The sequence below is a fragment of the Meira miltonrushii genome (genome assembly GCF_003144205.1).
Source record: "Meira miltonrushii strain MCA 3882 unplaced genomic scaffold FA14scaffold_3, whole genome shotgun sequence".
Taxonomy (NCBI): Eukaryota; Fungi; Basidiomycota; class Exobasidiomycetes; order Exobasidiales; family Brachybasidiaceae; genus Meira; species Meira miltonrushii.
This window is the reverse complement of record NW_020289945.1, coordinates 1,380,588-1,402,834: the sequence shown is the minus strand read 5'-3', so window position 1 is coordinate 1,402,834 and position 22,247 is coordinate 1,380,588. Positions and strand designations below refer to the sequence as shown.

The following is a 22,247-nucleotide window of genomic DNA, read 5'->3' as shown; positions in this document are numbered from 1 at the left end:
CCTCAGTGGTGGGGAGAATTGCTATTCACACTCGTGGCAAAGGGGGCAAGACTTTCTGTTAAGACGAGCCGCGGGAAGGTACCATCCTTAACTCGGGTCACGTAAGACACGCCGTCGGGTTATAGAACATTTGCTGCAACACCCGGCAGGGCGTGTGAATGGATCTGAAAGGATCCTTTCATGTAAAGAAAAGACTTTTGAAGGGTATAAATTTGACGTTTGGAGTAAGACGATTTTTGATGACACCATCACAAACTTAATTCTCAAGAAAGATGCGTTACAACTTTAATTCAATTCTTGCTTTGGCTTCCTTGGCATTTGCTTGTCAGTCATTTGCTACGCCAGTATTGATCATCAATAAAGATGAGCAAGGTTTCAGCCTGTATGAACGAAGCATGAGCGATACAAATGATATTCAAGATGATATGCCGACGTTGCAAAAACGTGTTGTCATTACTACACCTAGTCCGATTTCGTTCAGTAGTATCGGTCGTATCACAACTCCTACAACAACAAGAAGTAGAATTAATAAAAGCGTATCGACAACAACAAATACAAATACGATTCGCACCAACGAGGCTGGCTCTCGAACAGTGACGAGAACGACAAGCTTGAATGGCGGAAATTTTACGCCGATTAGCTTAGGACCGCAAAGAACTGTTAACACCTCTAACCGTCGTGTGACACGCACGCGAACTACGTCTTCTACGACTACAAGAAATACCAATACTGCATCAACGACAGTCACAAGAAATGGTAGAGGAACAGTTAATCGTCTTCAAAGCGGTACCACTTTGAGCTCGCCCACAAATCTTGACCTTAATGTGTCAATATAGTGGTCAGAGCTCTGTGGCACTTCTTTGAGTTTTTACAAGAATATTTTTACAATGTTGTATATATTATGTCTTTGCTTTCTCTCTTCCTCTACTAAATTTCTACGAGTTTCATTGTTGATCGATGTTTTTACCATGCTCCGACTGAATGATTCATTAGTAGCATTCAATAACTAATCGAGCACGCGAATAACCCCGTTGATATTTTGTTACTGATACTTCAGAGTAATTCCATTTCCAAACAGCCCTTCAGGAAAAAAGACGAAAACTCTTTATAGAATCAGCCGCTTTGAAATGCTTTTTACTGCCTGTTTTCGCCCCTGCTACGCAATAGTCATCTCGAGAATTTCCGAGGTGGCGAACAACGAGTATGGGGCTGAGACTGTAGATGGATACAGTTTGAGGCCTGCAAAAGTTTTCAAGAGCGGCCCGAAGCTGCCAAGAGTGAGTTGGTGTATATGTGAAAGAAGAAAGGAAAGGTATAAATGAAGTAGGAATAGGGAAAGCTTCTCTTTTTCCTCACTCGCAAATCGGAGAGAAGCTAGTATCGTCGAACCTAATCAAGATGACAAAGAAGTTCATCGGTTTCTTGACTGTACTCTTATGTGCCATCGTGGTCTCCTCATTTGATACTGTGATATCATCTCCTGTCAAGCAGAGCGGTTCAGATGGGCACATAGAATTATATCGCCGTAGTCCAGGTAATGGAATTTTCCATAGTAATGTGGCCAGAAATCGTATCGATATTGCAACAAAGGCAAAAGGTAGAAGTGCAAGTGCTTACAATCTTTTCAGACAAGGAAATGTTAGCAAAGCTGTTGGTCGTGCTGTCACTGGTGCAATAGGTCAGCATCCAGTGATGCAAGGGGCAATAGCACGAGGAAGAGCCGCTCGTCAAGCCTATGTTTCACGATTGAAACGCAAATGATATACTTTGCGTATTTTATTGCAAGACTTACCCTATGTTTGCTTGTGTTTCGTTTTAGATATATCTCTATCTATACTTTCTTGTTTCAGCTACATTCAACTCAGAATTCCATCGATTTTATTTCTTTGATTTATTGTCGCATTCATAAGATTCTATTAAGTGGTCCGTCAAGGTCAGGAAATTGAAATGTTTGGCGAGATTTGGTAAGCCATGTGACTGAATAAATTTTTTTTTTTGCATCAGCTTTCTAGTTTTCGAATTATCTTGATGTGTCGAAGTAGGGGCGTGGCATCATCTTGATTGCTCATTTCCAGCTCCATCATGATAGCATAGATGCAGTATCCGGGCTGTGTGGGTCTATCCTCTTGACAAACAAACCTCCTTCAGCTTCACAGCCCCATACTGTTTTCCTCTAAAACGTGTTATAATGTGGTTTGAAGCGGCAATGGTGAATTATTTGGCGTTTGATTATGATGTGCATTTGCACAGGTGATACATTGCCCCGTTCATGCATCAGTGGCAAATCAGCACAGTCAAAAGATATAAATTCGCTTTTGGTTTGTTTTCCTGCCAACATCCATCTAACCTTTATAATTAGTTTTGTTGAAGACAGTCAATCGTCATAATCTGAAATCAACGTAGCATGGAACGGAATCGTTCTTCTTTGCGCATTTCAATTATCTGCTACATTTGTCTTTTGGCCATTTCTTTTAGTCATCTCATCTGCTGTGCAAGCATAGCAGGCCCCAAGGATGGACCAATAGCCTCATTTGACCCATACTTGATCCGTAGAGATGATGCAGTAACTGCAACAAACGAAAAGGTCACCCTCTATCGGCGAGCAGTAGAAAAAACGCTTGCAGCAGCTGCAAAAAATGTCGTTTCACATGTGAAAAGTACAAAAGCAATCACAGAAGCACCAAAGTTGGCCCATCAACCTAGCTTATCAAGAAGTTCAAGTTCAGTTTCAAGAGCTTCACATTCTTTATCAAGATCAAACAGTATTGCCCATCATGCAGAAGCAAGTCGTGGAAGGAGCATGGCCCGTGGTAATCCTACAACCGCTCGTTATCATTCTGAACCACCTCCAGGTTCGAGAAATCTTGCCCATACATCTTGGAGAAACATTAAGCTTTCCAAAGAAACGAAAAAGAATAGTGCTATAGCTGGTGGCGCGGCTGCGTTAGGTGTAGTCCTTGGTAATGTTCAATTTACCACGCCTTCGGTAGATTTGAACCTTGTTCATCATGGTGGCAGGAAAATGTCAATGAATACACAATTCGGTCAAGGTGGGATAAGCAGTAATCTCAATGCTGGCGGTACTTCGATCAATATGAACAAGATGACCCGTTCTAGATCTTTTGGTGGTCATGGTAGCGAACCAGAATATTAAATTTGCTTATTACAACGATGTATCTAGAATATTCTCTCTTACTCTCTCAATTCAATTGTCCATCCACTCCTTCCCAGGAAAGTATGTAGAAAGGTTACACCATGCCGTCTTGAATATTACCTTTTTGAATGATATCGTCTTGAACGAATAGCCGAATTCGGAACATCCGATGGCGAAGATTGTTCTTTTAAAGGTGAATCTCCTTTTCTTGATCTGCATGTCGGACTTGCCATAACCCAAGAAATACCACCTGCAACATGAGCTTGCATTGGTATTTGTTGCCAAGTTTCGTTCAAATGACCTAAACTGGTATAAAACATTCTTCCTGGTCCACCGCTATATTTTGGACCATATTCTGGATCATCCATTCCTTGTCCTAAAGGTGTACTTGGAGCATCTAATAAATTACCCGATCGTACCCATGCCAATGGTCTTGGTGGAGGACCGTCAGATCGTGTTCGGTTTGCTGCTTGAGGATCATTAAAGACTGTTGAATTACTTAATAAAACGATTGGAGCAGAAGGTAAAAGGCGTGGATCGGTACGATAATGATAAACTTCTTCGTTAATTTGGAATGAAGCGGGAAATTTACTTGTACTTGGATTATTATTCGTTAACGCTTTGATTCCAACAGGTTGAATTTCAGGATGATAATCAAAATATGCTCCTACCAATCTACCATAAAAAGGTGTATCGTATAAACAACCACAAGCGACATGGAATCCGATAAAGCCACCTCCATTTTGAATGTATTTAGCAAAATTGACCTTTGCTTGAGGTGATAGTAGGGTCGTACTGCCATCATCTTTATCACTGGATAAGTGGAGTAATGAGTTAGTCATTTGATAATCGTTATACTTTTATATTACTCACGCTGTCATGACAAAAGCGATTGCATCGAATTGCGAGAGATAGTTTGGATCTTCCCATAAACTATCATCGTCACTTACTGTGGTATTCCATTTCTGTTTGTCATTGGCGACAGTAACGTCAGCGGAGGTAGTGTTTAGTACGATTTGACCGTTACCTAATCGAGTGATTACATCAATGGCAGTCGGAATTGATTCATGTCTATAAGCACCTTCTGATATTTTGTCGAATGCCAATAATTGTTGAATGGCACTTGCAGATTGGAAGAAGGCGAATAAAGCCACGAAAGATATCAAACGTACTTGAGGCGGAACCGAAACCATTTGAAATAAAGTTTATGAAGTAATGAAAGCTTGATTAGTGAGGGTAATGAAGATGATTGTTGCCATTTTGCCTTCTTTTTATGTTGTCGGATTATTACACTTCAAGCCACTCCTAAAATCAGGACAGGGCCAAAATTGTGGGATATAAAACGTCATTGCGATTATGAAATAGTTCCCCTACTCTAAAGGGATTAAATTTAAATTCTGAGGGGTTCCGCTTCTTGATTCATTTGAGCGCCAAGAATGTTTATATTGGAATTTGTTATTGTGTGTTTATCCGAGTTAATAAATTGTACCGCATTATTCGTGTGCTTAATTTGTGCCCGAAAAAAGATCTTCTTAAGCTTTTTTATGCGGCTAAAAAGGCGGAAAACAAATCATTCATTTATCTTGCATTAGCGGCGCCCTTACGTAGGTACCGGAACCCTTTGGTCCGATTGAAGTGGTATATCAACACGTCAATTACATCGCCCGGGCTTAACAATAATCAACATATAATCGGAGTATGATTTAAACCGGCCAAAAGGCCAACCAACAATGATAAAAAGCGGACATCTTTTAACTCTTTATTATCATTCCCTTCCTTCCTTGGAAGCGGTGACTTTCGCTTTGCCGCTTTTATCTCATAAACGGACCGTATTTGTTAGGGAATGACAATCTTATTTGTTTGGCTTCATTAACTATGATCCAATCCAACTTTTCCTTTTATCTCGATTTCGGAATCTAGAGAACATAATAAAGATGCACACAAATAAGAACCGGAAATAAAGGAAACGCGCCTCAACGCATCGGCACAGCTTAGATATACAGCTTTACTCTACGGGAAATAAATTTTGTAAAGATGCAAAGATATCCAAAAGAATATTGAAGAAATCAAAAATAATGCAAGAATAAAAGCATGGCAAGATTGATCGTAAGAAGGCCACTTGATTGGCATTTTTACGCCTTGCCAAGCTTGTCATAGTGATCTAACCCCGATCATGAGGCTTGTGTGGGGCAAAATCTCGATGCCCCTTCAAGGCGATATAGATGACACACATTGGCGTCTTAATTGCAAGTCATACGAAGCCAGGAAGGGCTGTGTTTCTCTTTTGGTTGAAAGATATAAATATCACTACTAATTTCTCGATGCAAATCACCCACTTCTTATCATTAAAGTTCATCACAGCGCTGGATCGCTGTTCAAGATTTGAATTTCACTTCAGTTTCATTATCATTCAAAACCCAAGCATGAGAGTATTCTATTTATTCTTTCTCTTTTTATTCTTATCGATGACTCTAACCGATGCAGTACCAGCTAATGGCAAGATTCGTTCCATGCTTGGTATTGGGAAGAAGAAAGCAGCACCGGCTCCTGCTCCTGCTGTACAGAAAAAACCTTCCTTTTCAGATCCCGCACCAAACATTCCAAAATCTCCAACGGCAGGTGCAACGACACATAAATCGTCTGGTGAAAATGTGAAAAATTTCCATGGAAAAATTGATAAAGCACTAAATACGGCTGATGCACAAAGGAGAAAAAATCAAAGCGCAGGTAATCAGGCAGGCGTGAATGCGAATCGAAGAACGGAACATTATATGGCCCACAATAGGAATGAAGTCACAAAAGCCTCAAATAGTGGTGATAAGATTGCAGTATCCAGATCACCATCTGGTCGTAATGATTTATATCATGCGGTTCCACGAGGTTAGCCAAGGTATTGAAATACTATAATGTTGTATCAGAAGTGGGTTTCCATTTCGGCCTCTTTATGTTCTGATTTGATTGAATTTTACTGGTTAGACTTCTTCCCTTCCTTGAAATGACGATTGAAAGTGGTGACTATATTGGCCGTCAAAAATGCTTTGTCGCTTCATCTTATAAACGGACCGTATTTGATAGGAAAGTATAATCATATCATTTAATCTGATCCAATTTCTTTGATTGTTCTTATTTTCGGAGTTTAGAAAGCAAAAGATAGAAAAATACACACACAAATAAGATGCGGATATAAATCAAACGCGCTTTACTCCACGGGAAAAAGAGAATTAGGAAAAGTTAGATTAGAAAAAGATTAAAGTTGATTGGCCAAAAGCTTTGCCCGAGCTTCTCATCTTACAACAACCATCACAGATAAAGATCGTTGCCCACCATCTTACTACGTACATTTCTCCGATCAGGAGTGCTACAAAATATACAAGCAGCTCGGATAACCAGAGTAAAACCTTTAAGCATCAACCAATCACATTTCCACCTCAATAGACACCTTTACACAATGCCGAACAATGACCCATTTGCACGTCTATACCAAGGCATGCTACCTTTCCACAATCATTTTAGAGCAGAACATGCACAAATCGTACGAGGAATACCCAATTCACAAACAAGTCCAAAAGTATCACTTTTACGTTTGATGCAACAAGCTTTACAACTCTGTGGACATTTGGAAATGCATCATACGATCGAAGAAGCTCATATTTTTCCACTTTTGGCCAAAAAAGTACCCTCGTTTGCTATGGATTCAGAACATATAAAAGAACATGCTCTAATGCACGCTCAATTAGAGGCTTTGCAGCAGTATTCATCGAAAGTGTTACGTGATCTACAATCTTCACCCGGAAGAAAGGCAGAGAGCGATGGAGCTGGACAGGTTATTAAAGGGGAAGATGAAGATGATGACGACGTAAAGCGAAAGCCTTGGCCGACATCGCTTTATGACGAAGAACAATTCGATACTTTAATTAAAGGTGTCGCAGCAACATTGTTCCCACACTTGCAAGCAGAAGAGGCAAGTCTACGGCCTGAGAATCTAAAGAAGCATGGAATGACACTTGGTGACATACAGCGCATCCCCATGTAAATTTGACTCTCGGGAGAATGTATTATATCAAACGGATAAAAATTGAATGCTAATTTTACAGTGTATGCTTCTTATTTGATCCACTTCAACTCCAAGCTCCACCCAGTCCAATGCTTGGCTCACTGGTCTTACCAGGTCCTCCCCACCCAATCTTGCTATCAGGTTTCTTTGCTACGTTGAATGGCACTTTTGCCTTGCGCTTTTCTTCGCCATTTCTCTTTTTAGCTACGTTCACTACGCCCGCCACTGAGGTCACTTCTTTCGGTGCTTGATCGGCTTTCAAAGGTTGCTTCTTGTTAACGTCCTTTTCCTCAATTTTGCCTTTCTTTGAGGGCATGTTCTGCTCAGAAGTTTCCACAGTACCAGCATCCTCATCCCAGGCTTTCCTCTTCTTTGTCTTCTCAGGTTCAAGGGAGGAAGGCTTTGTACTGGCATCCGTCTTTTTGTCCTTGGCGATGTTCGCCGTATCATTCCTGGCTTTATTATCCTTCTTCTTGGGCTTTTTAGGTACATCACTCACAGATGGTCCAGCTCTCGCACGTATGCGAGCCATTTGCTCATCTTCTTCGTCTGCTTTGCCTTTCTCAGACTTTTCAACCGAACGCAAGAAAGGATCTTTGATTGAATTGCTCGCCTCTTCATCTGCCTCTTCGGCACTTTTCTTCTTCTTTCCACGACCTCCTCGTTTGTGTGGCTTCTTTCTTGACGCTTCTTCGGCTTCAGCGGTGTGATCATGTGCTTTTGTCTTCTCGGGCACCTTTCTATCCTTTGCCATATTGCGATCTTGACCTCTGGGTTGTCTATTGGTCGAACTTGCATCTCTTTGACTATATTCTCCCGCGCTTTCCTTCTCTTCGCCTCTCTTAACATGCTGAGGTCTTGCTCCCTTGGGGCCCGTAGATGGCTGAAGAGCATCTTCTCTAGCTTTTGCAAGAGGGACAGATTGTCTATTTTGCGTTGCCTTGTAACGATGAGATTCTACATCTTTCGAAGCCTTGGCACCTGAATCTCGTTCAACTTTTGTTTCCTCATTGTGCACCTCTGTGCTGCTCTCGTCTTCCTTCTTTTTATCAACCTGTAGCTTCACACTGTCCAAGACACGAAGGGCAGGATGCGCCTCCAAGACTTTTTCCCGATAGTCCTCAGCTTTTGTAACTTCATTTCCACGCAAAGACAGTGTGATCAATCCTCGAACTCTTCTCTTTCGCGAAGGATGAATTGCATCGTTTGTTTCCGCAACATTTCCATTTTGTGTATCCTCATTTGCTTGCATCAGAGGTGCGATTGATGTCCAGTCCTCCAATCCACAATCACCTGCTTCAAATGTTTCAAGACCTGTTCCTTTGCTATCTTTACCGACACCTTTGCCCCATCCGCTTATATGGTTTGGCAATCTTTTTAGCTCTATATTTCCGGATATACGCACTTCTCGCAGATGTGAACACAGTGAGAAGTCTGGTAGCGGAGATTCGTTCTTCGTCCATTGTAGCTTGTTGTGTGTAATACTGAGTTTTTTGAGGCCAGGCAAGTTTGCCGGCATATCTCTCGGCAAAGAAGTGATTTGATTGTGCGATAGCACAATTGTATTCAATTGAGGCATTGAGGGAAAATGCGGTATTGAATCAATAGCATTGTGACCTAGCACAAGGGCACCAAGTGACTGCCATGCCAATAAAGTTGAAGATGGAGGAGGTACAGGTAGATCGCATGAAGATGCATTTAGCACTGTCAATTTGCTGAATTGATCCAATCCTTCCCAAGCATCCTTGCCGGCATGTTCTCCTAGCGATGGATTACCGCTAAATTTGAGCCAAGTCAGCTGTTGTCCAAAGACAGATGAGCTATTTTTGCTCCGACTTCTGCTCTTCGCTACTGCTCTACTCATCCATTGTAGCGTCTCGAGACCATTTGGATTATCATTCTCCTCCGAAGCTTTCATATCTGACATGTCAAGTCTTTGCAGATTGTTCAATTGACTGAAAGCTTCAATAAGACCTTCAACAGGTGGTAGAGGATTACCGGAGATATCCAGCCGTGCTCTTTCTGTGACTACATCCTCTTCCTCTTCTTCTTCGACCTCTTTGGCGGCTTTAGCAGTTGTGCTTTGTTTATCCTGCTCCCTTCTGTCGTTTGCAGCATTCCCTCCATTTCTATTCCTTGAAGGTCCCGATCGACCACGCTGAGCTCCAGACCTACTTGTTTCTCCGTGCTGGCCCACCATTGTTATATAAATGCAAGGTCTTTAGTGAAGCTGACTGCTTCAGCTGTTCACAAGATGATGGCTTTGACGTTAGTACACCTGTTCTTGTATTTTTCAATGATGTTAATTTCTTCCAAAATTTTAGCGCTGCATTACAAAAATTTGTACACTGATGTTACGCTTGAAATTTTTGGTCTTAGGCGTGGGCGGGCGATTGATTGGCTCTCAGCCAGAAAAACACAACGCGAGAAGAATCAATCAAAGAGAAGATGGCTTTAGCGTTTGAATTGCATTTGCAAAAGTACTACCATCATTATCCCAAATAGCACATTTATCGATCAACTTCCAACATCTTCAACATGTCGGAATACGATCCAAGCTATTTGGCTGAACAAAACCTGTATGGGCCAGGAAGGGAGGTATATAGCAACTCACAGCAGAGCGGACCCGCTAGCGGCGGCGGCGGTGGTGGTGGTGGTCATTACCGTTATGGCAGTTCAGCCGGTGCAGGTGGTGAAGGAGGCTATCGACCTCGTGGACCGCGCAGAAGTGGTGGAAGAGGTGGCTGGCAAGGTCATCATGGGGGCTATGGCGGAGGAGGATATCAACGTCCTCGTGATGTATACGATGCAGAGGAAGATTACAAGAGAAGAGTACGAGACTCACTCTTTCGTTTGGGAGATGTTCGTGAAGGCTCCAACGAAGAGTTCCATCCACCTAGCGAGCTTTTTCGCATGAAAGAGTTTCTCGATCAATCCATCGTTAGAGGAGGTCAATACTACGATACCGTAATACATTCATTCAAGGTCATGTCCACTGAACAACCACACAAAACACCATTAACAGCAGCACTCTTGGGATTCTTGTTTCTACAGCCTGTCGCTGCAACTGATCCAGCTCAAGAAGAGCAAAGAGAGACAGCAGTAGACGATAATGCAAGTGGCTGGGATGCGAAGCCTGAAGAGCGAGAAAGTGTGCCTGCAAGCAATGGGGGCGCAAAAGTTGTGAAAGACTTGATCGCTGCTTTCCGTAATGATTTGGATGCTCGTTTATGGCGTAATGCGCGCTTGTATCTACACTTGTTTGCGTCTCTTATCCCACTTGGAATCATTCAAGCTGCATCTGTTCGTCGCATGCTGACATCCTTTGCTGCGGTCCTAGATGAGCCTGGTGTAACCGCAGCTCGCGGAGACAGAGCAGCAATATGCATCATCGAGACCATGTGCAGAGCAGGAAGAGATCTTTGCAAAGACGGAGAAGATGGTGATCAGCGATTCGCATTACAAGAATTAGATGATCTTGTTGAAAGGGTTGAACGATACGCAAAAGAGTACAGGAACGTCGAAGTAGATCTCGTAAGACCGTTCGCGATCCTATCGGAATCTGAAAAAGGAGAGGAGGAAGATTGGATGCATGAAGAGACATTTGATACAGCAGTCATTGCCCTTCAAAAACTACGTGCACGAGACTATAGCAAGTCAGCCTTTTTGCCTTCACCTTTGGATCTTCTCCCACCTCCTATCGTGGCCAGTGTCGCGATTCCACATCCGGAAACGATTGCACTCCCTGATTTGCTCGTACCGCCTGATGATGAATATGCCGACGGTCCATCCACGTCAACACACAATCTGAGCAGCTCTCAAGGAAATGGTCAAGACAGAAATCGTCAACGTCGCACAGGCAAGAGCAGCAATACTGACGAACAAGCAACTTACAGAGCTGGAGCAGGGGTTGAACGTGTGTACAGATATCCAAGATGGTTCAAAGATACTGTACCTGCACCTTCAACACCCGAAGCTGTCACGCTTCGCTCGACTATTCAAGATATCATTGACCTATACCAAGTCAATCGCAAAGAATGTGCAAAGATCTTGTTCGATTTGCCTAGATGGTTGCGCAAGGGAACATTTGCTGGAAAGGGTGTATCGCCATTGGTGGGCATCTTTGGCGAGGCTGAAGATTCATGGCAATTAAGTGCCGATGATACACTGCAGGGCAGTTGGTCGCTTGATGAGCTAATAGTGGAAAGTATTCTGTCAAACAGCTTGGTCTTACCTGTGCCCCCACAGAAGCCTCTATATTATACAACATTATTGCGAGAAGTTGTAACGATCAATCCTCAAAGTATTGCACCGGCTATGGGCAAGAGCGTACGCAGAGTTTACGGTCTGCTAGGTACGGGTAGAGCGGATACAGAGGCGATCAGACGATTTGCCGATTGGTTCAGCGTTCATTTGAGTAATTTCAACTTTAGCTGGAATTGGAAGGAATGGATTCCAGATATGGGGAAGGCACATGCACATCCAAAGCTGGCATTCGCTAGACGCATCGTTGAACTTGAAATCCGACTGGCCTACTTTGAAAGAATCAAGCAGAGTTTGCCGGCTGAAGTACAGGCACATTTGCTACCACCCGCCGAACCTTCTCCGACATTCACATATGCTGCTGAAGACCATCCTTTCCATGAACGCGCTGCCGGATTAATTCAATCCATGCGAGCCCGGGCAACGGCTGAGGTAATCTTGGCTGAACTGCAAAGTTTCCGCAAAGAAATTGCTCCAGAATCATCATCTTCCTTCGTACCGAGCAGCAATGAAACAGCAGGATTCAAGGTCAAGAATGAAGCAGAAGCCGAGCTTGCCATTCGAGATGTTGTGATGCAATCATTGTTGAGCATCGGTAGCCGAAGTTTCTCTCATTTCTTAAACGTTGTTGAACGTTATCATGCCCTCTTGCGTCAATTGTCTACTTCGCCTTCTATGCGATTGGCTATCCTTTCCAGTACAGTACGGTTCTGGCACAGCTCATCGCAATGGATTTTGATCATTGTTGACAAATGGCTGCAATATCGTATCATCGAGCCGACAGATGTCGTGGACTTTGTCTTTTCGCCTCCTACAGATCAACCGGAAATCACTACTGGGACAGAAGATGTGGCTCAAATGCGAGATTGGAGTAGCTTCTTGTGGTGGGAATTGATCAAGTTGACCGTTCATAAGGTACACGGACGTGTTGATCAAGTGAAAAAGCGATTAGAAACTCTAAAGAGAGAAGAAATTGATCGTTTAGAACGTGAAGAAGCAGTTAAAGAAGCAGGAAATGGAATGGAAGATATCAGAAATGAAAAAGATGGAGAACCCAAAGCGGCTTTATTCCCTAGCGGTGCTACGGTGAGCACTTTGCCCAGACGGCCAGACCTTCCACCTGTTCCTAGTGCAGCAGCTGGAGATGATAATGCCTTGGACGCATCTGCTACTGGCCCAAATGCTGAGAAGAAACAAACGGTCGAAGAAGTAGAGACGGCTTATCAAAATATCTCACAAGAACAAAGAAAGGTTCTTATTCGTACTTTGACTGGATTTGTTGATCGACTCAAGGGTGCGCCTGCCACCATTTGGCAAAGGAAAGAGCAGGAAGGCAATGATGAACAAACTTGGCAAGATTGGTGGGTCAAAGGATGGTACGTAGAGTATTGCCGATTGTTCAACAAAGATTTGATGGCAAATCATGAAACAATTATTGGAAATGTCTTTGCTGGAATTAAGGAAAGTGATCCGCTGCGCAACACATTTGAATCTTCATGTCAAATGGCTTCTGAATAAATAGCGAGGATGCATGTATCAATAAAGGAGATGGAAAGTTTATAGCATTTCATTCTTGAATGACAAATAGTACAAATGTGTTTTAGTGAACGAAGACTGTCCATAGACCAGTCCTCTGCGTTTCAGCTTGTAAGTGAGCAGCAACATCGATAGTAGTGCTAGCACTTTGACCCTGCGTATTCTCATCCGAGTCTTTGCTTCCTACATTACTATTCATCAATCCACCTCCCAATTGATTAGCGCCAACTGCTGCATTAGGCAATGCAATCGCTGCTCCTGCTGCAGTTGTTCCCACTCCGCCTGCCGTCTTGGAAGTGTAACGAAGAAGTACTTCCAGAGGTACGCCAGCACCTGGACGTTGATTGACGATTTGCGGCAATTCATCTTGTCTATTTGTACCGAGTTGATTTGCACCTGTACCACTTACACCAGCACTGTCCATGCTCGATCGTGCACTTGTTGCGCTTGGATTTGCGAGTGCGCTTTGTCTTCTATCCCTTTGCCATGCACGTATCCGGGGTAACGTTCGTACAGCTGCAGCACCTTTTTGATGTAAGAATCGCAAAGGCGCTACATGAATAGGCACACTTCTCGTACTTCTTGGCATCAAGTTGGGAACGGTAAAGCTTCGATGAGATTGGATGATAAAATCAGAAGATGAATCGTCGATATTGATGAAAATATCGGCTGCCAAACGTGAAGGGTTCACAATCGTGATCAACATCACGAGTGGTTGTTCGATCGAAGTAGAAGAAGGCAAAGAAACGATCAAACGGGAAAGCAAGTGAGGCGGGAGCAAGAGTGGCAAAGAAAGAACACTGGTGTTGATATTCTTCATGCTTTCATCAACACCTGATTTGTTCTCCCTCTGCCATTCAACAAGAAGCTTTCCAGTGGGTCGAAGACTTGCATCTTCTGCCTCGATTGGCATTCCAGTAGTGCTTTCACTCAGCATCTCGATATCGTACACACCGCCCCATTTATCATCCAGCGTCCAAGAGCCAGTCACATCTGTATTAATTTGCTCTGGTGATTGCGATCCATCCGAGCCCCATATACGCAAATGCTTACTCTCACTGTCTAGCACGATGCTGATGCGGTGCAATCGAATGGCTTGACGAGCTAGAATAGATACACCAACATTCAAAGCTGCGATTGCCGTTATTTGTGTAACATCATCTGCTCCGATCGATGCAGTAGTGATTTCTTTCGGTGTCGATTTGGAATCTTGTTGATCCGCATCACGTAAAAGTGTCCATTGTGCATGATAAGCACTTGAAAAGATTGGCAAAACGGTAAGGGATTTTGAGGTGACAATCTCGCTCGTGATCGCTTCCGAATCAACGTCGTCCTTTTCGTCACTTTTGCTATGTAACACGAAATCGATTGTTCTTGCTGCCAAGTGTTTCTTGAATTTTGCGTATATCACTTGCTGAATAGATTCATTCGGTGCAATCTTGCCCAAAAATACATCACGTAAAGAGCTCAACCTTGTCCCAGCAACATCTGCATCAGACCATACCTCATCCGGATTCAACACCTCTCCTGGTGGGCCCAAAATATGAGCATCAAGAGAGCAAGCCAAGGGTATACTGTCCTCATTAGACACTTTGACCGTGAAGATGAATTGTTCGTCAAGGTAGGCTTCCGATTCGTGCTGAATGTCGATCTTCAAATTGTGTTTCTTTCGTTGCACCTCCAGTCCGTCTTGATTGTCAGTGAATGGTAAGTGGAGCACCTTCAACTTCTTCGCTCCGACAAACCATATCGGTTGCACAATATCGCCGTGTTCCTCCTCTTCCACATTGGACGTGTTGAAATCTAGTAGGAAGGGTGCGTTGCCGTCCTTTTCAAGCACAATATTAGAGATCTGAAGGAGACCAACGTGCTTTGCAATTACGGATCCTTGGTATACACTGACTTGACCCTTTGGCCATGTAAGTGCAGCTTGACCTGCTATCTGCTCGCTTCCTTTTTGCAACGTGCCAAGATCCAAAGAGCCAATCATTGTAAGACTTGGACAAGATTCTGCACTTTCTTGATGGTGCACGATCATCCGCACACTTTCATCCTCTTCATCGCGCATATGAATCGAAAGTCTGTCAAATGAAACGCCCTCCAAGCCTCTGCCTTCATGTGCCGAAATTTGCACTTGGAAAGGCACTGGTTGGCCATCTAGACTGACATTCGATTTTCCAAATACAACATTGACGCAAAGTGGTCCATTTGTCCTGCTGAACTCGAGCTTAGACGGGCGTTTATCTTGCGGTAATTCTTTGTTGGCAATCCACACCTTCACTTGCTCCAGTGCAAGGTCATATTGACCTTCTGATAGTGCACTTCCTCTGCTCAACAATTTCCACAAAGCTTTGCCTTCGCTGTCCACATCACCAATTTTACGTGCTGATTCAAGTGCCAGTAATAGTTGCGAGCTTAGTGGGCCAGACCAATTCTCAAATTGGTACGACTTCACAGTCCTTTCTAAGAAACGTAGTGCCAGTTCATCCTGATTGGCATCGATGTAGGCATTGGCAATTTTTGAAGCAACGAACAATGACAAGCGATGCCTTCTTTGTCGTTTAAACACTTCATGTGCTCTAGTCAAAGCTTCAATGGCCTGTCCAGAATGATCAACCCGGCTTTCCTGAGTAATATTGACCGTACTCCAACTTTCATTTTGTTTGACATCGCTTGCATTGCCATTTGTCTGTTGATCTTGTTCCCACTGTAGCCGTTTATATCGCTCCCATCGCTCTAAAGCACACACACCAGCGATGTAGAAACATTCTCCTGCGCCAGGACACATTTCTGCTGGTACAACATACGATGCCATTGCAGCTTCGTTCGGTGCAGCCAAATTGCCATGATGAGGATTGTACGAAGCTGCCACGTTGCCACTTGCAGTAGGCATTGGCAGATGAAGCGGGTGTAGGAGTATGGTAGGCATTGGCGGAAAGTGCATCGAAGGACGAAAAGGTGGCAACGTTGATCCGGGTATTTCACGCATGGCCAGGTCAAGCAAATCTCCCATCAACTTGTATTGCTTTCCCAGCCAACTCCAGAACTCGAACGTCATTTCGCCAATTCCCCATCCTTGGCTGAGCTCGATAAACTTCTTGAGATGCAATCGGAAATGATCCCAAGCGCCTTCCCCATTGTCTCGATAGAGTAGAAGTTTCGAAATCCGGAAGCTTAGCGTATCTGCCAAAACCTTCGCTTCCGCCCACCGTTTGGTTCTTGGTGGTAGAAGCATAGTAGATGTGAGCAGTTCGTTACACAGAACTTGGTATGCAGTCGTATAGTACGTCAAAGCTTCGTCCAAATTACCACCAAATTCTGCAAAGGCGCCCATCTTGTAATCACATCGTGCAAGCCATCCTTCTTTACTCAACGGTTGATCCTTGATCGGACTTCCACGTAACTCCGATGCTACAGACATGATTTGCGAGATAGTCGACATCGGAGGAGGATATTTCTGTCTCTTCCTTCGCACCCGCCTAAATTGTTCTCGGTAATAATCCATTGCATGGTCGAACAAGGCGTTCTGGAGAGATGTGACAAATTCTCCTAACTCCGCTTTTGACACTGGAGTCAAGACGAACAGAGAAGCTTTTGAGTCTAATTGTGATGACCGTCGAATAAACGACAGCCTTTGCTCCAAGGTAGAAGATTCCAGCATGGCTCTTGTAGTGAGGAGAACCACAGTAAGCTTGATCCCTCTCTCACTGAGCGATCTTTTGCGTTCTGCTATTATCCTGATCAATTCCTCGTCCTTTGCTTTCAGCTCAGGGCCGCTAAGTCCTGGAGTCATTTTTTGATGCTGCTTAGTTTCTTCTTTCCCTTCGGTTTCCGCTACTGTTTCACCCTCTTCGGTCTTTTCCTTGGGCGGCGTAGGTGGTGGAATAGGCATCGCATGTTCGGCCAAACAATGAAAAGCGACAAAAACAGAAGGTACGAGTTCGCGATGTTTCCGTAGCCATATTGGTGCGATCAAACCATCGGGAAAAAGCGGAGAAGATGGGTGTAAAGGTGAAAGAGGTGATCGTGGAGGTAGATTAGCGCCCAAATTTTGCTTTTCTGGAGGTGTTGCTGTTAATGTTCGGACAGATGGTCTTGTCTTGCGTGGTGGTAGCCGAACATTTTGATCGACCAAGACGGTATGGAATACGGCACTATTTGCTTTTGCGGGATCCCATGCAGTACCCCGTCCACGCGAAGAGAAGATGTCACAGAGATCTCTGCTCAAACTTGGAAACTTCTCTGATGCATGTTCCGTGCTAGGTTGTGCAGATGTGGAAGGTTGAGGTTGAGATGGACCAGCGGCAGCATTCGTAGCAGGTTGTGTGAGATCTTTGTCGGGGTTTTCGGGTGAGGCAGCGGCTTCACTGGCTGGCTTATCCGTTTCATTTGAAGCAATTCTTGAACTGCTCTGTGTTGTTGGCAGTTGTGGTCTCTGCTGAGGTGGTAGTAGACCTGCCACGAGCATACAAGCATAATGATGCTGTATGAGCTCAGCAGGAAAGGCATTCATCCTTTCTGAGATCGCCAACCTTGATTATAGTTAAGAAGAGAGAAGCAAGTTGATCTGGTATGAACACGAAGATGTCACTCTCGATTATGTCCGTGCTTCAGACTTTGCAGGCAATAAGAATGATAACCGTACGCGTATTAAAGCCTCTGTGTGTAGAGTCATTCTGTCACTCTTTTTAGGCTATTTTTTGCCGTTAAGAAAAAGAAGATTAAAAGGTTCATGCTTTTAACAACAAACTTCTTCTCATACCACATCAATCGCAAGAATGGTTATAGGAGATGATGAAAGGCTTTGTGTTGGAGTAGTTGCATTACAAGGTGCATTCAGGGAACACATCCTACATATAGAAAGATTAAACAAACAACCTTCCACTTCTACAAACTTACCGCATCTAGAAGCAATTCTAGTAAGAACGCCAAAGGATTTACAACAATGTGAAGCTTTGATCTTACCCGGAGGAGAATCTACTGCCATCGCACTTGGAGCGCAACGTTCTGGCCTGCTAGAACCTTTACGGGATTGGGTACGAGATGGAAGACCGGTTTGGGGAACGTGTGCAGGTATGATCTTACTTTCCAGAGAAGCATCTGGCATCAAAAAAGGTGGACAAGATTTGATAGGTGGAATAGATATTAGAGTAGGACGGAACGGTTTCGGAAGTCAAGTTGACTCTTTTGAACATCAATTGGATATTCCTACTTTGGATAAAGCAAAACCATTCCCGGGCGTATTCATTCGTGCACCTATCGTCGACAGCCTTTTGCTACCGAAGGACATTGATTCGGTCTCTGCAGCAGAAGTGACAAAAGTAGGAAGAGGTCAAGGCGAAGCACAACAATCATTTGCCGTTCAACCTCAAGGACGATTCAAGGACAACGGAGAACCACTTTTGGATACCTCATCATCTTCACGTCGGCCTAGTATTATGGGACGGGCAACGACCGATATTGCAGCTTCTGCTGTTCAACTTACAATCTCAGTTGCACCAGCTTTGGAAGGAAATGGAGAGGCAAGAATGCAAAGGCCACCTTTGGAAATCCTAGCAACCTTACCAAGATTGCCCCGGGGTGCTGTTCCTGGCGTTGGCGGAGGCAACAATGAAACACAGGATGGCTTGATCGGTGCAAGGCCGGAGCATGATTCGATGATCGTTGCTTTGAAACAAGGACGGTTGATGTGCACGAGCTTCCATCCTGAACTAACAACCGACAGTCGTCTGCACGAATTCTTCATTCAAAAATGTGTTTTGCAAAAGTAGACGGTGCAATGTGTATCATTCTCATAGACAGTAACAATCTGAATAACTGATTCATTGTGGCACGCGAACGAGGGTGATGAGTGATAATACAAGTTTGAAGAATGAATGTGGAATGAAAAGGATCGATATTGAAGATAAATGAGAAAGAAAGAAACGGTGCATTGGATTGCAATAAAAGCACAAGTGACATTGGCAACGACTTCAATGGATGATTTTTCCCATATCTCTGTTCAAGGCGCTCACATCCTTGCTTGCCATCAAACTCAAAGCTGGCTCACAAACTGGTTGTAGGAAACATGAGTTTGCACTTTTGGTCTGTTGGTAAGCAAGCTCGATGACTTTCTTGAGCAATTTGTCATGTTGGACACTGTTCCAAGGGTAAATGGCTTGATCACGATGCATCACAATGCATCCCATTTCCGTCAAGGCATTCAAAAATTCAGAACCTTGTTTGAGCACCTTGCTCTTCTGCTTGTAATTGCGTAAGATGGAGTACACCACCTTGGCCTTAATGTCCGTCGGTTTGCATAAGATGCGGAAGCCCAATTTTTCTAAACGGAACAAAAGGATGTTATTGATGACGGTGATTGTGATCCAATGTCCTTCACCGTCGATTGCACAGGTTACGGAACGTGTTCCTTTCACTTCGTCCAGATCTGAACTGTCAGGACAATAGGCAGAACTTTGCATGGAAGGAAGGACCAACGTGATAAACGAAAAACGACCAATATTCATGGTTTGAAGATAGTGGGAAAGGTATTGATCAGAAGGTTGAATCGGGCAAGCAAGAAAGCGACCAAGCATCTCGCTATAATTGGGCATGGGTTGATGATCACGGTAAATGTTTTCGTCTTCTGTGGAACCACGATCGCTCAAACCCCATTGATCCACTTTTTCGCTCAATTGTTCCACCTTGAACGTCATTGGGGATGAAGGGATAACGAGCCAAGGCAACAATTTAGGAGGTTTGACGAGGTTGGAGATGAAGCTGTATCCGTTCACCATCCATGACTGACGTTCTTCCATTTGCTGATGGGGGAAAAAAGATACAATGGCAAGTCAGTGATTCGTGATTCATTTTGGTACTACAGATTACTCACCTGATGGGTGTTTGATTGTTGTCCTTCGTTGCTGCGCAACATTGTCAAGATGGACGCCGCTTCATGTTCGTCATATGACATCTGACGGTAGATCTGTCGAACATGAAAGAAAGGGTGAAAGAGAGTGGATTGTAAGAATCATGCACTGCTGTTATATTGAATGCATGAAAGCGTACCTTCTCGTCGTGTGCAATGGACATTATGAGTAAAGAAAAGAAGAAGATGAAAAAGTAGGTAGCACAGGATTGGATTTGAACAAATGGACAAAGCTAATATGGGGGACAAGAGTGACGGTTGAAGCGAGATGGATGGGAGTTATATACCCTTCATCTTGCTTACTGTCAACGACACAATCTTGATCAACTTAGCAAACGCAACAGCAATCAAACAGTAATCAATACGATGCATATTTACGCTGCTCTTGTGCCGTAAAATACAGAGTTTTGACCACGGATTGCTGTTGCAATACGCCATCCTGCTTGAATGACATTTCTCTGCCGTCCATGATGAGAGTGTTGATTCCCTTCCGTGTCTATTTTTTACGGCAATGAAAATCAAAACAGGTGTCTTATCTTGTCGTTCACACACTTGAGTTTCGGCGTCATTACCGAGAATTGATTGTCCGCAAGAGGTTCAAATGTATTTTTTGTAATGCGTTTACAGTTTTTTATGTTGGCGTAATATACCCACCCCACCCAAATCTTTCAGAAAGTTGTGACTCAATTCATTTTTCTTTCTTGACAGAATATTCCTCTCCGAATCGTGAGATACGTGATTGCACACAATTTTCGTGTGATCTTAACGAATTTTTTACCGAGAAGCGGAGGGCCGCTTTTTCTTTTTTTGCTTTCTCGGTGTGAGTTTTTATGTTGTTGTGGGCGTAAAAATGTCGAACGTCTAAGCTGATCAACAAGAACAACTTCACTCAGAGTGAACATTTATTCAAACTCAGAAACGTTTTGCCATCCTCCGTTCCGTCTGAAATTGCAAATGTGGGGTGGGGGAGTAAATTCGTCATCATTGACTGCCATTTGAGAAAGTTGCAAAGGATGCTAACAAATCAGCATTACAAGTGAAGTCGTTGAGCTGAACACTCTTTCTGCAGAATAATACAATTGATGTTGATCATGATAGAGTACATGGTATGCAAAGAAGAAATTATTTTGTACAGTGAGATCATTCCCAAGTCGAAATCAAAAAAGCAGACCCTCAATGCGGGACCGAAAGCGGCTGCCGTAATGCAGTGCGGGCATCATCCAACAAATCATACTGTCCCCATACGCCAGCTATGACGCAAATGATGATCCAACATCCTTGTTCGTTCTCCATATCGATCAACCCCTCATCTTTGGTTTTGCGTTGGGATCTCGAATGTGCAATGCGACATATGCATGAACGTGCTAATTGACGTAAGATGCTTATGTCGTCACCCACCAAACGCTCATCAAGGTGGGCCAAAAGGGCAAAAAGCCATTGTGAATGGAATGAATATATTGCTGGCTGCACAGCCTTACCCGGCTCTTCTTTTGGCTTGTACCAATTCTCATCTAGCCATATGGTGAAGCTCTGCAAAAGGACCATGATGTGTTCCTGGAAAGGGATGTGGTCAGCATATAGAACATTCATTTTTCTCAAGGAAATCTTACTCACTGTGTGGAAAGAGCGAAGAAGGCTATCCTTTGGCACTCTCAAATTGCCTCCCTTCGAATTAGAATTACTCTGAAGTGATTCATTATTCTCCACCTGTTCCTCTTCATCTTCAGAATACTCTTTGATGCTTGGCTCTGATCCATGCAGATATTTGAACCATTTCTTGGCACTTTTGCCTTTTGGGAAGTTATCAACTTTGTGTGGTTGATCTCCTGATTGAACACGACTTCGCAAAGATTCACGCATATTCTTGAACTTGTGCAAAAAGCTGTCCCTCCATTCTTGCGGAGGCAGAAGATCAGCGTCTTCGATTCCCAATTCTTTATCTTCAAGCTTTGCCTCCATAGAAGCATACTCTTTATACCGGGCTATAGATGGAGCAGCTCTTGCCTCTTTCCGAACGACTGCCAGGTATTGTGACCCATCCAGAGGTACGCCATCAAAGTCTGCTGGTAAAATGGCTACCGGTAAGATTTGATTTCCAGAGCCTTCGCCATTCTGCCAGTCGGGTGCATCGTCTTCCTCTTCATTCCTCGACCTCTTCTTGTTTGATCTAGGCATGTTGTTTGATACTACATCCACAACATTGGGATGGATGATGGCATCCTTCTGACTAGGTGTGGAGAAAAGGAAGCTTGTACTTATTGCATACGCTAAATCTTGTTGATTATTGTACTATAAGAGCTGCCCTCACCGCCTGCAGCTGCACAGCACAAAGA

At 43.7% G+C, this 22,247-nt stretch overlaps 12 protein-coding genes across 12 annotated transcripts; 7 read left to right on the top strand and 5 right to left on the bottom strand.

The window, feature by feature from the left end:
• Positions 1-272: 272 nt before the first annotated feature.
• Positions 273-836, top strand: FA14DRAFT_180363 (uncharacterized protein; the record flags this gene model as incomplete). Its single annotated transcript, XM_025500998.1, has 1 exon — positions 273-836. One exon carries the CDS (start codon positions 273-275, stop codon positions 834-836), a length of 564 nt encoding a protein of 187 aa, XP_025354029.1.
• A 562-nt stretch (positions 837-1,398) lies between these two features.
• Positions 1,399-1,761, top strand: FA14DRAFT_180362 (uncharacterized protein; the record flags this gene model as incomplete). The annotated part of the gene is made up of 1 exon (XM_025500997.1): positions 1,399-1,761. One exon carries the CDS (start codon positions 1,399-1,401, stop codon positions 1,759-1,761), a length of 363 nt encoding a protein of 120 aa, XP_025354028.1.
• Positions 1,762-2,404: 643 nt separating this feature from the next.
• On the top strand, positions 2,405-3,154 carry FA14DRAFT_156409 (uncharacterized protein; the record flags this gene model as incomplete). Its single annotated transcript, XM_025497824.1, has 1 exon — positions 2,405-3,154. The coding sequence occupies one exon, from the start codon at positions 2,405-2,407 to the stop codon at positions 3,152-3,154; it is 750 nt and encodes a 249-aa protein (XP_025354027.1).
• Positions 3,128-4,634, bottom strand: FA14DRAFT_147700 (class I glutamine amidotransferase-like protein). Its single transcript, XM_025497356.1, has 2 exons — positions 4,028-4,634; positions 3,128-3,967 (listed from the first exon to the last, which is right to left on the bottom strand). The coding sequence occupies exons 1-2, from the start codon at positions 4,345-4,347 to the stop codon at positions 3,271-3,273; spliced, it is 1,017 nt and encodes a 338-aa protein (XP_025354026.1). The 5' UTR covers positions 4,348-4,634; the 3' UTR covers positions 3,128-3,270.
• Positions 4,635-5,116: 482 nt separating this feature from the next.
• On the top strand, positions 5,117-6,083 carry FA14DRAFT_64902 (uncharacterized protein). Its single transcript, XM_025502629.1, has one exon. The coding sequence runs from the start codon at positions 5,377-5,379 to the stop codon at positions 6,037-6,039; it is 663 nt and encodes a 220-aa protein (XP_025354025.1). The 5' UTR covers positions 5,117-5,376; the 3' UTR covers positions 6,040-6,083.
• A 312-nt stretch (positions 6,084-6,395) lies between these two features.
• FA14DRAFT_190849 (uncharacterized protein) lies at positions 6,396-7,253 on the top strand. Its single transcript, XM_025501825.1, has one exon. The coding sequence runs from the start codon at positions 6,603-6,605 to the stop codon at positions 7,185-7,187; it is 585 nt and encodes a 194-aa protein (XP_025354024.1). The 5' UTR covers positions 6,396-6,602; the 3' UTR covers positions 7,188-7,253.
• Positions 7,254-7,272: 19 nt separating this feature from the next.
• Positions 7,273-9,408, bottom strand: FA14DRAFT_173488 (L domain-like protein; the record flags this gene model as incomplete). The annotated part of the gene is made up of 1 exon (XM_025500486.1): positions 7,273-9,408. One exon carries the CDS (start codon positions 9,406-9,408, stop codon positions 7,273-7,275), a length of 2,136 nt encoding a protein of 711 aa, XP_025354023.1.
• A 488-nt stretch (positions 9,409-9,896) lies between these two features.
• FA14DRAFT_108335 (uncharacterized protein) lies at positions 9,897-12,920 on the top strand (the record flags this gene model as incomplete). Its single annotated transcript, XM_025495838.1, has 2 exons — positions 9,897-10,265; positions 10,305-12,920. Coding segments are annotated over 2 exons (2,985 nt in total), but the record flags the coding sequence as incomplete, so codon positions are not given.
• Positions 12,921-13,071: 151 nt separating this feature from the next.
• Positions 13,072-17,520, bottom strand: FA14DRAFT_180354 (uncharacterized protein; the record flags this gene model as incomplete). The annotated part of the gene is made up of 1 exon (XM_025500996.1): positions 13,072-17,520. One exon carries the CDS (start codon positions 17,518-17,520, stop codon positions 13,072-13,074), a length of 4,449 nt encoding a protein of 1,482 aa, XP_025354021.1.
• Positions 17,521-17,815: 295 nt separating this feature from the next.
• On the top strand, positions 17,816-18,769 carry FA14DRAFT_111558 (SNO glutamine amidotransferase; the record flags this gene model as incomplete). Its single annotated transcript, XM_025495950.1, has 2 exons — positions 17,816-18,304; positions 18,392-18,769. Coding segments are annotated over 2 exons (867 nt in total), but the record flags the coding sequence as incomplete, so codon positions are not given.
• Positions 18,770-18,879: 110 nt separating this feature from the next.
• On the bottom strand, positions 18,880-19,999 carry FA14DRAFT_64876 (uncharacterized protein). Its single transcript, XM_025502628.1, has one exon. It carries the CDS (start codon positions 19,802-19,804, stop codon positions 18,980-18,982), a length of 825 nt encoding a protein of 274 aa, XP_025354019.1. The 5' UTR covers positions 19,805-19,999; the 3' UTR covers positions 18,880-18,979.
• A 978-nt stretch (positions 20,000-20,977) lies between these two features.
• On the bottom strand, positions 20,978-22,146 carry FA14DRAFT_190843 (uncharacterized protein). Its single transcript, XM_025501824.1, has 2 exons — positions 21,529-22,146; positions 20,978-21,468 (listed from the first exon to the last, which is right to left on the bottom strand). Exons 1-2 carry the CDS (start codon positions 22,087-22,089, stop codon positions 21,088-21,090), a joined length of 942 nt encoding a protein of 313 aa, XP_025354018.1. The 5' UTR covers positions 22,090-22,146; the 3' UTR covers positions 20,978-21,087.
• Positions 22,147-22,247: the final 101 nt, after the last annotated feature.

Coding starts and splice junctions, on each gene's coding strand:
- FA14DRAFT_147700 (XM_025497356.1), bottom strand. CDS start 4,347: ATGGTTTCGGTTCCGCCTCAAGTACGTTTGATATCTTTCGTGGCTTTA. Junction 3,968..4,027: donor ATCGCTTTTGTCATGACAGC/GTGAGTAATATA, acceptor CCACTTATCCAG/TGATAAAGATGATGGCAGTA.
- FA14DRAFT_64902 (XM_025502629.1), top strand. CDS start 5,377: ATGACACACATTGGCGTCTTAATTGCAAGTCATACGAAGCCAGGAAGG.
- FA14DRAFT_190849 (XM_025501825.1), top strand. CDS start 6,603: ATGCCGAACAATGACCCATTTGCACGTCTATACCAAGGCATGCTACCT.
- FA14DRAFT_64876 (XM_025502628.1), bottom strand. CDS start 19,804: ATGGAAGAACGTCAGTCATGGATGGTGAACGGATACAGCTTCATCTCC.
- FA14DRAFT_190843 (XM_025501824.1), bottom strand. CDS start 22,089: ATGCCTAGATCAAACAAGAAGAGGTCGAGGAATGAAGAGGAAGACGAT. Junction 21,469..21,528: donor TTCTTCGCTCTTTCCACACA/GTGAGTAAGATT, acceptor ATCCCTTTCCAG/GAACACATCATGGTCCTTTT.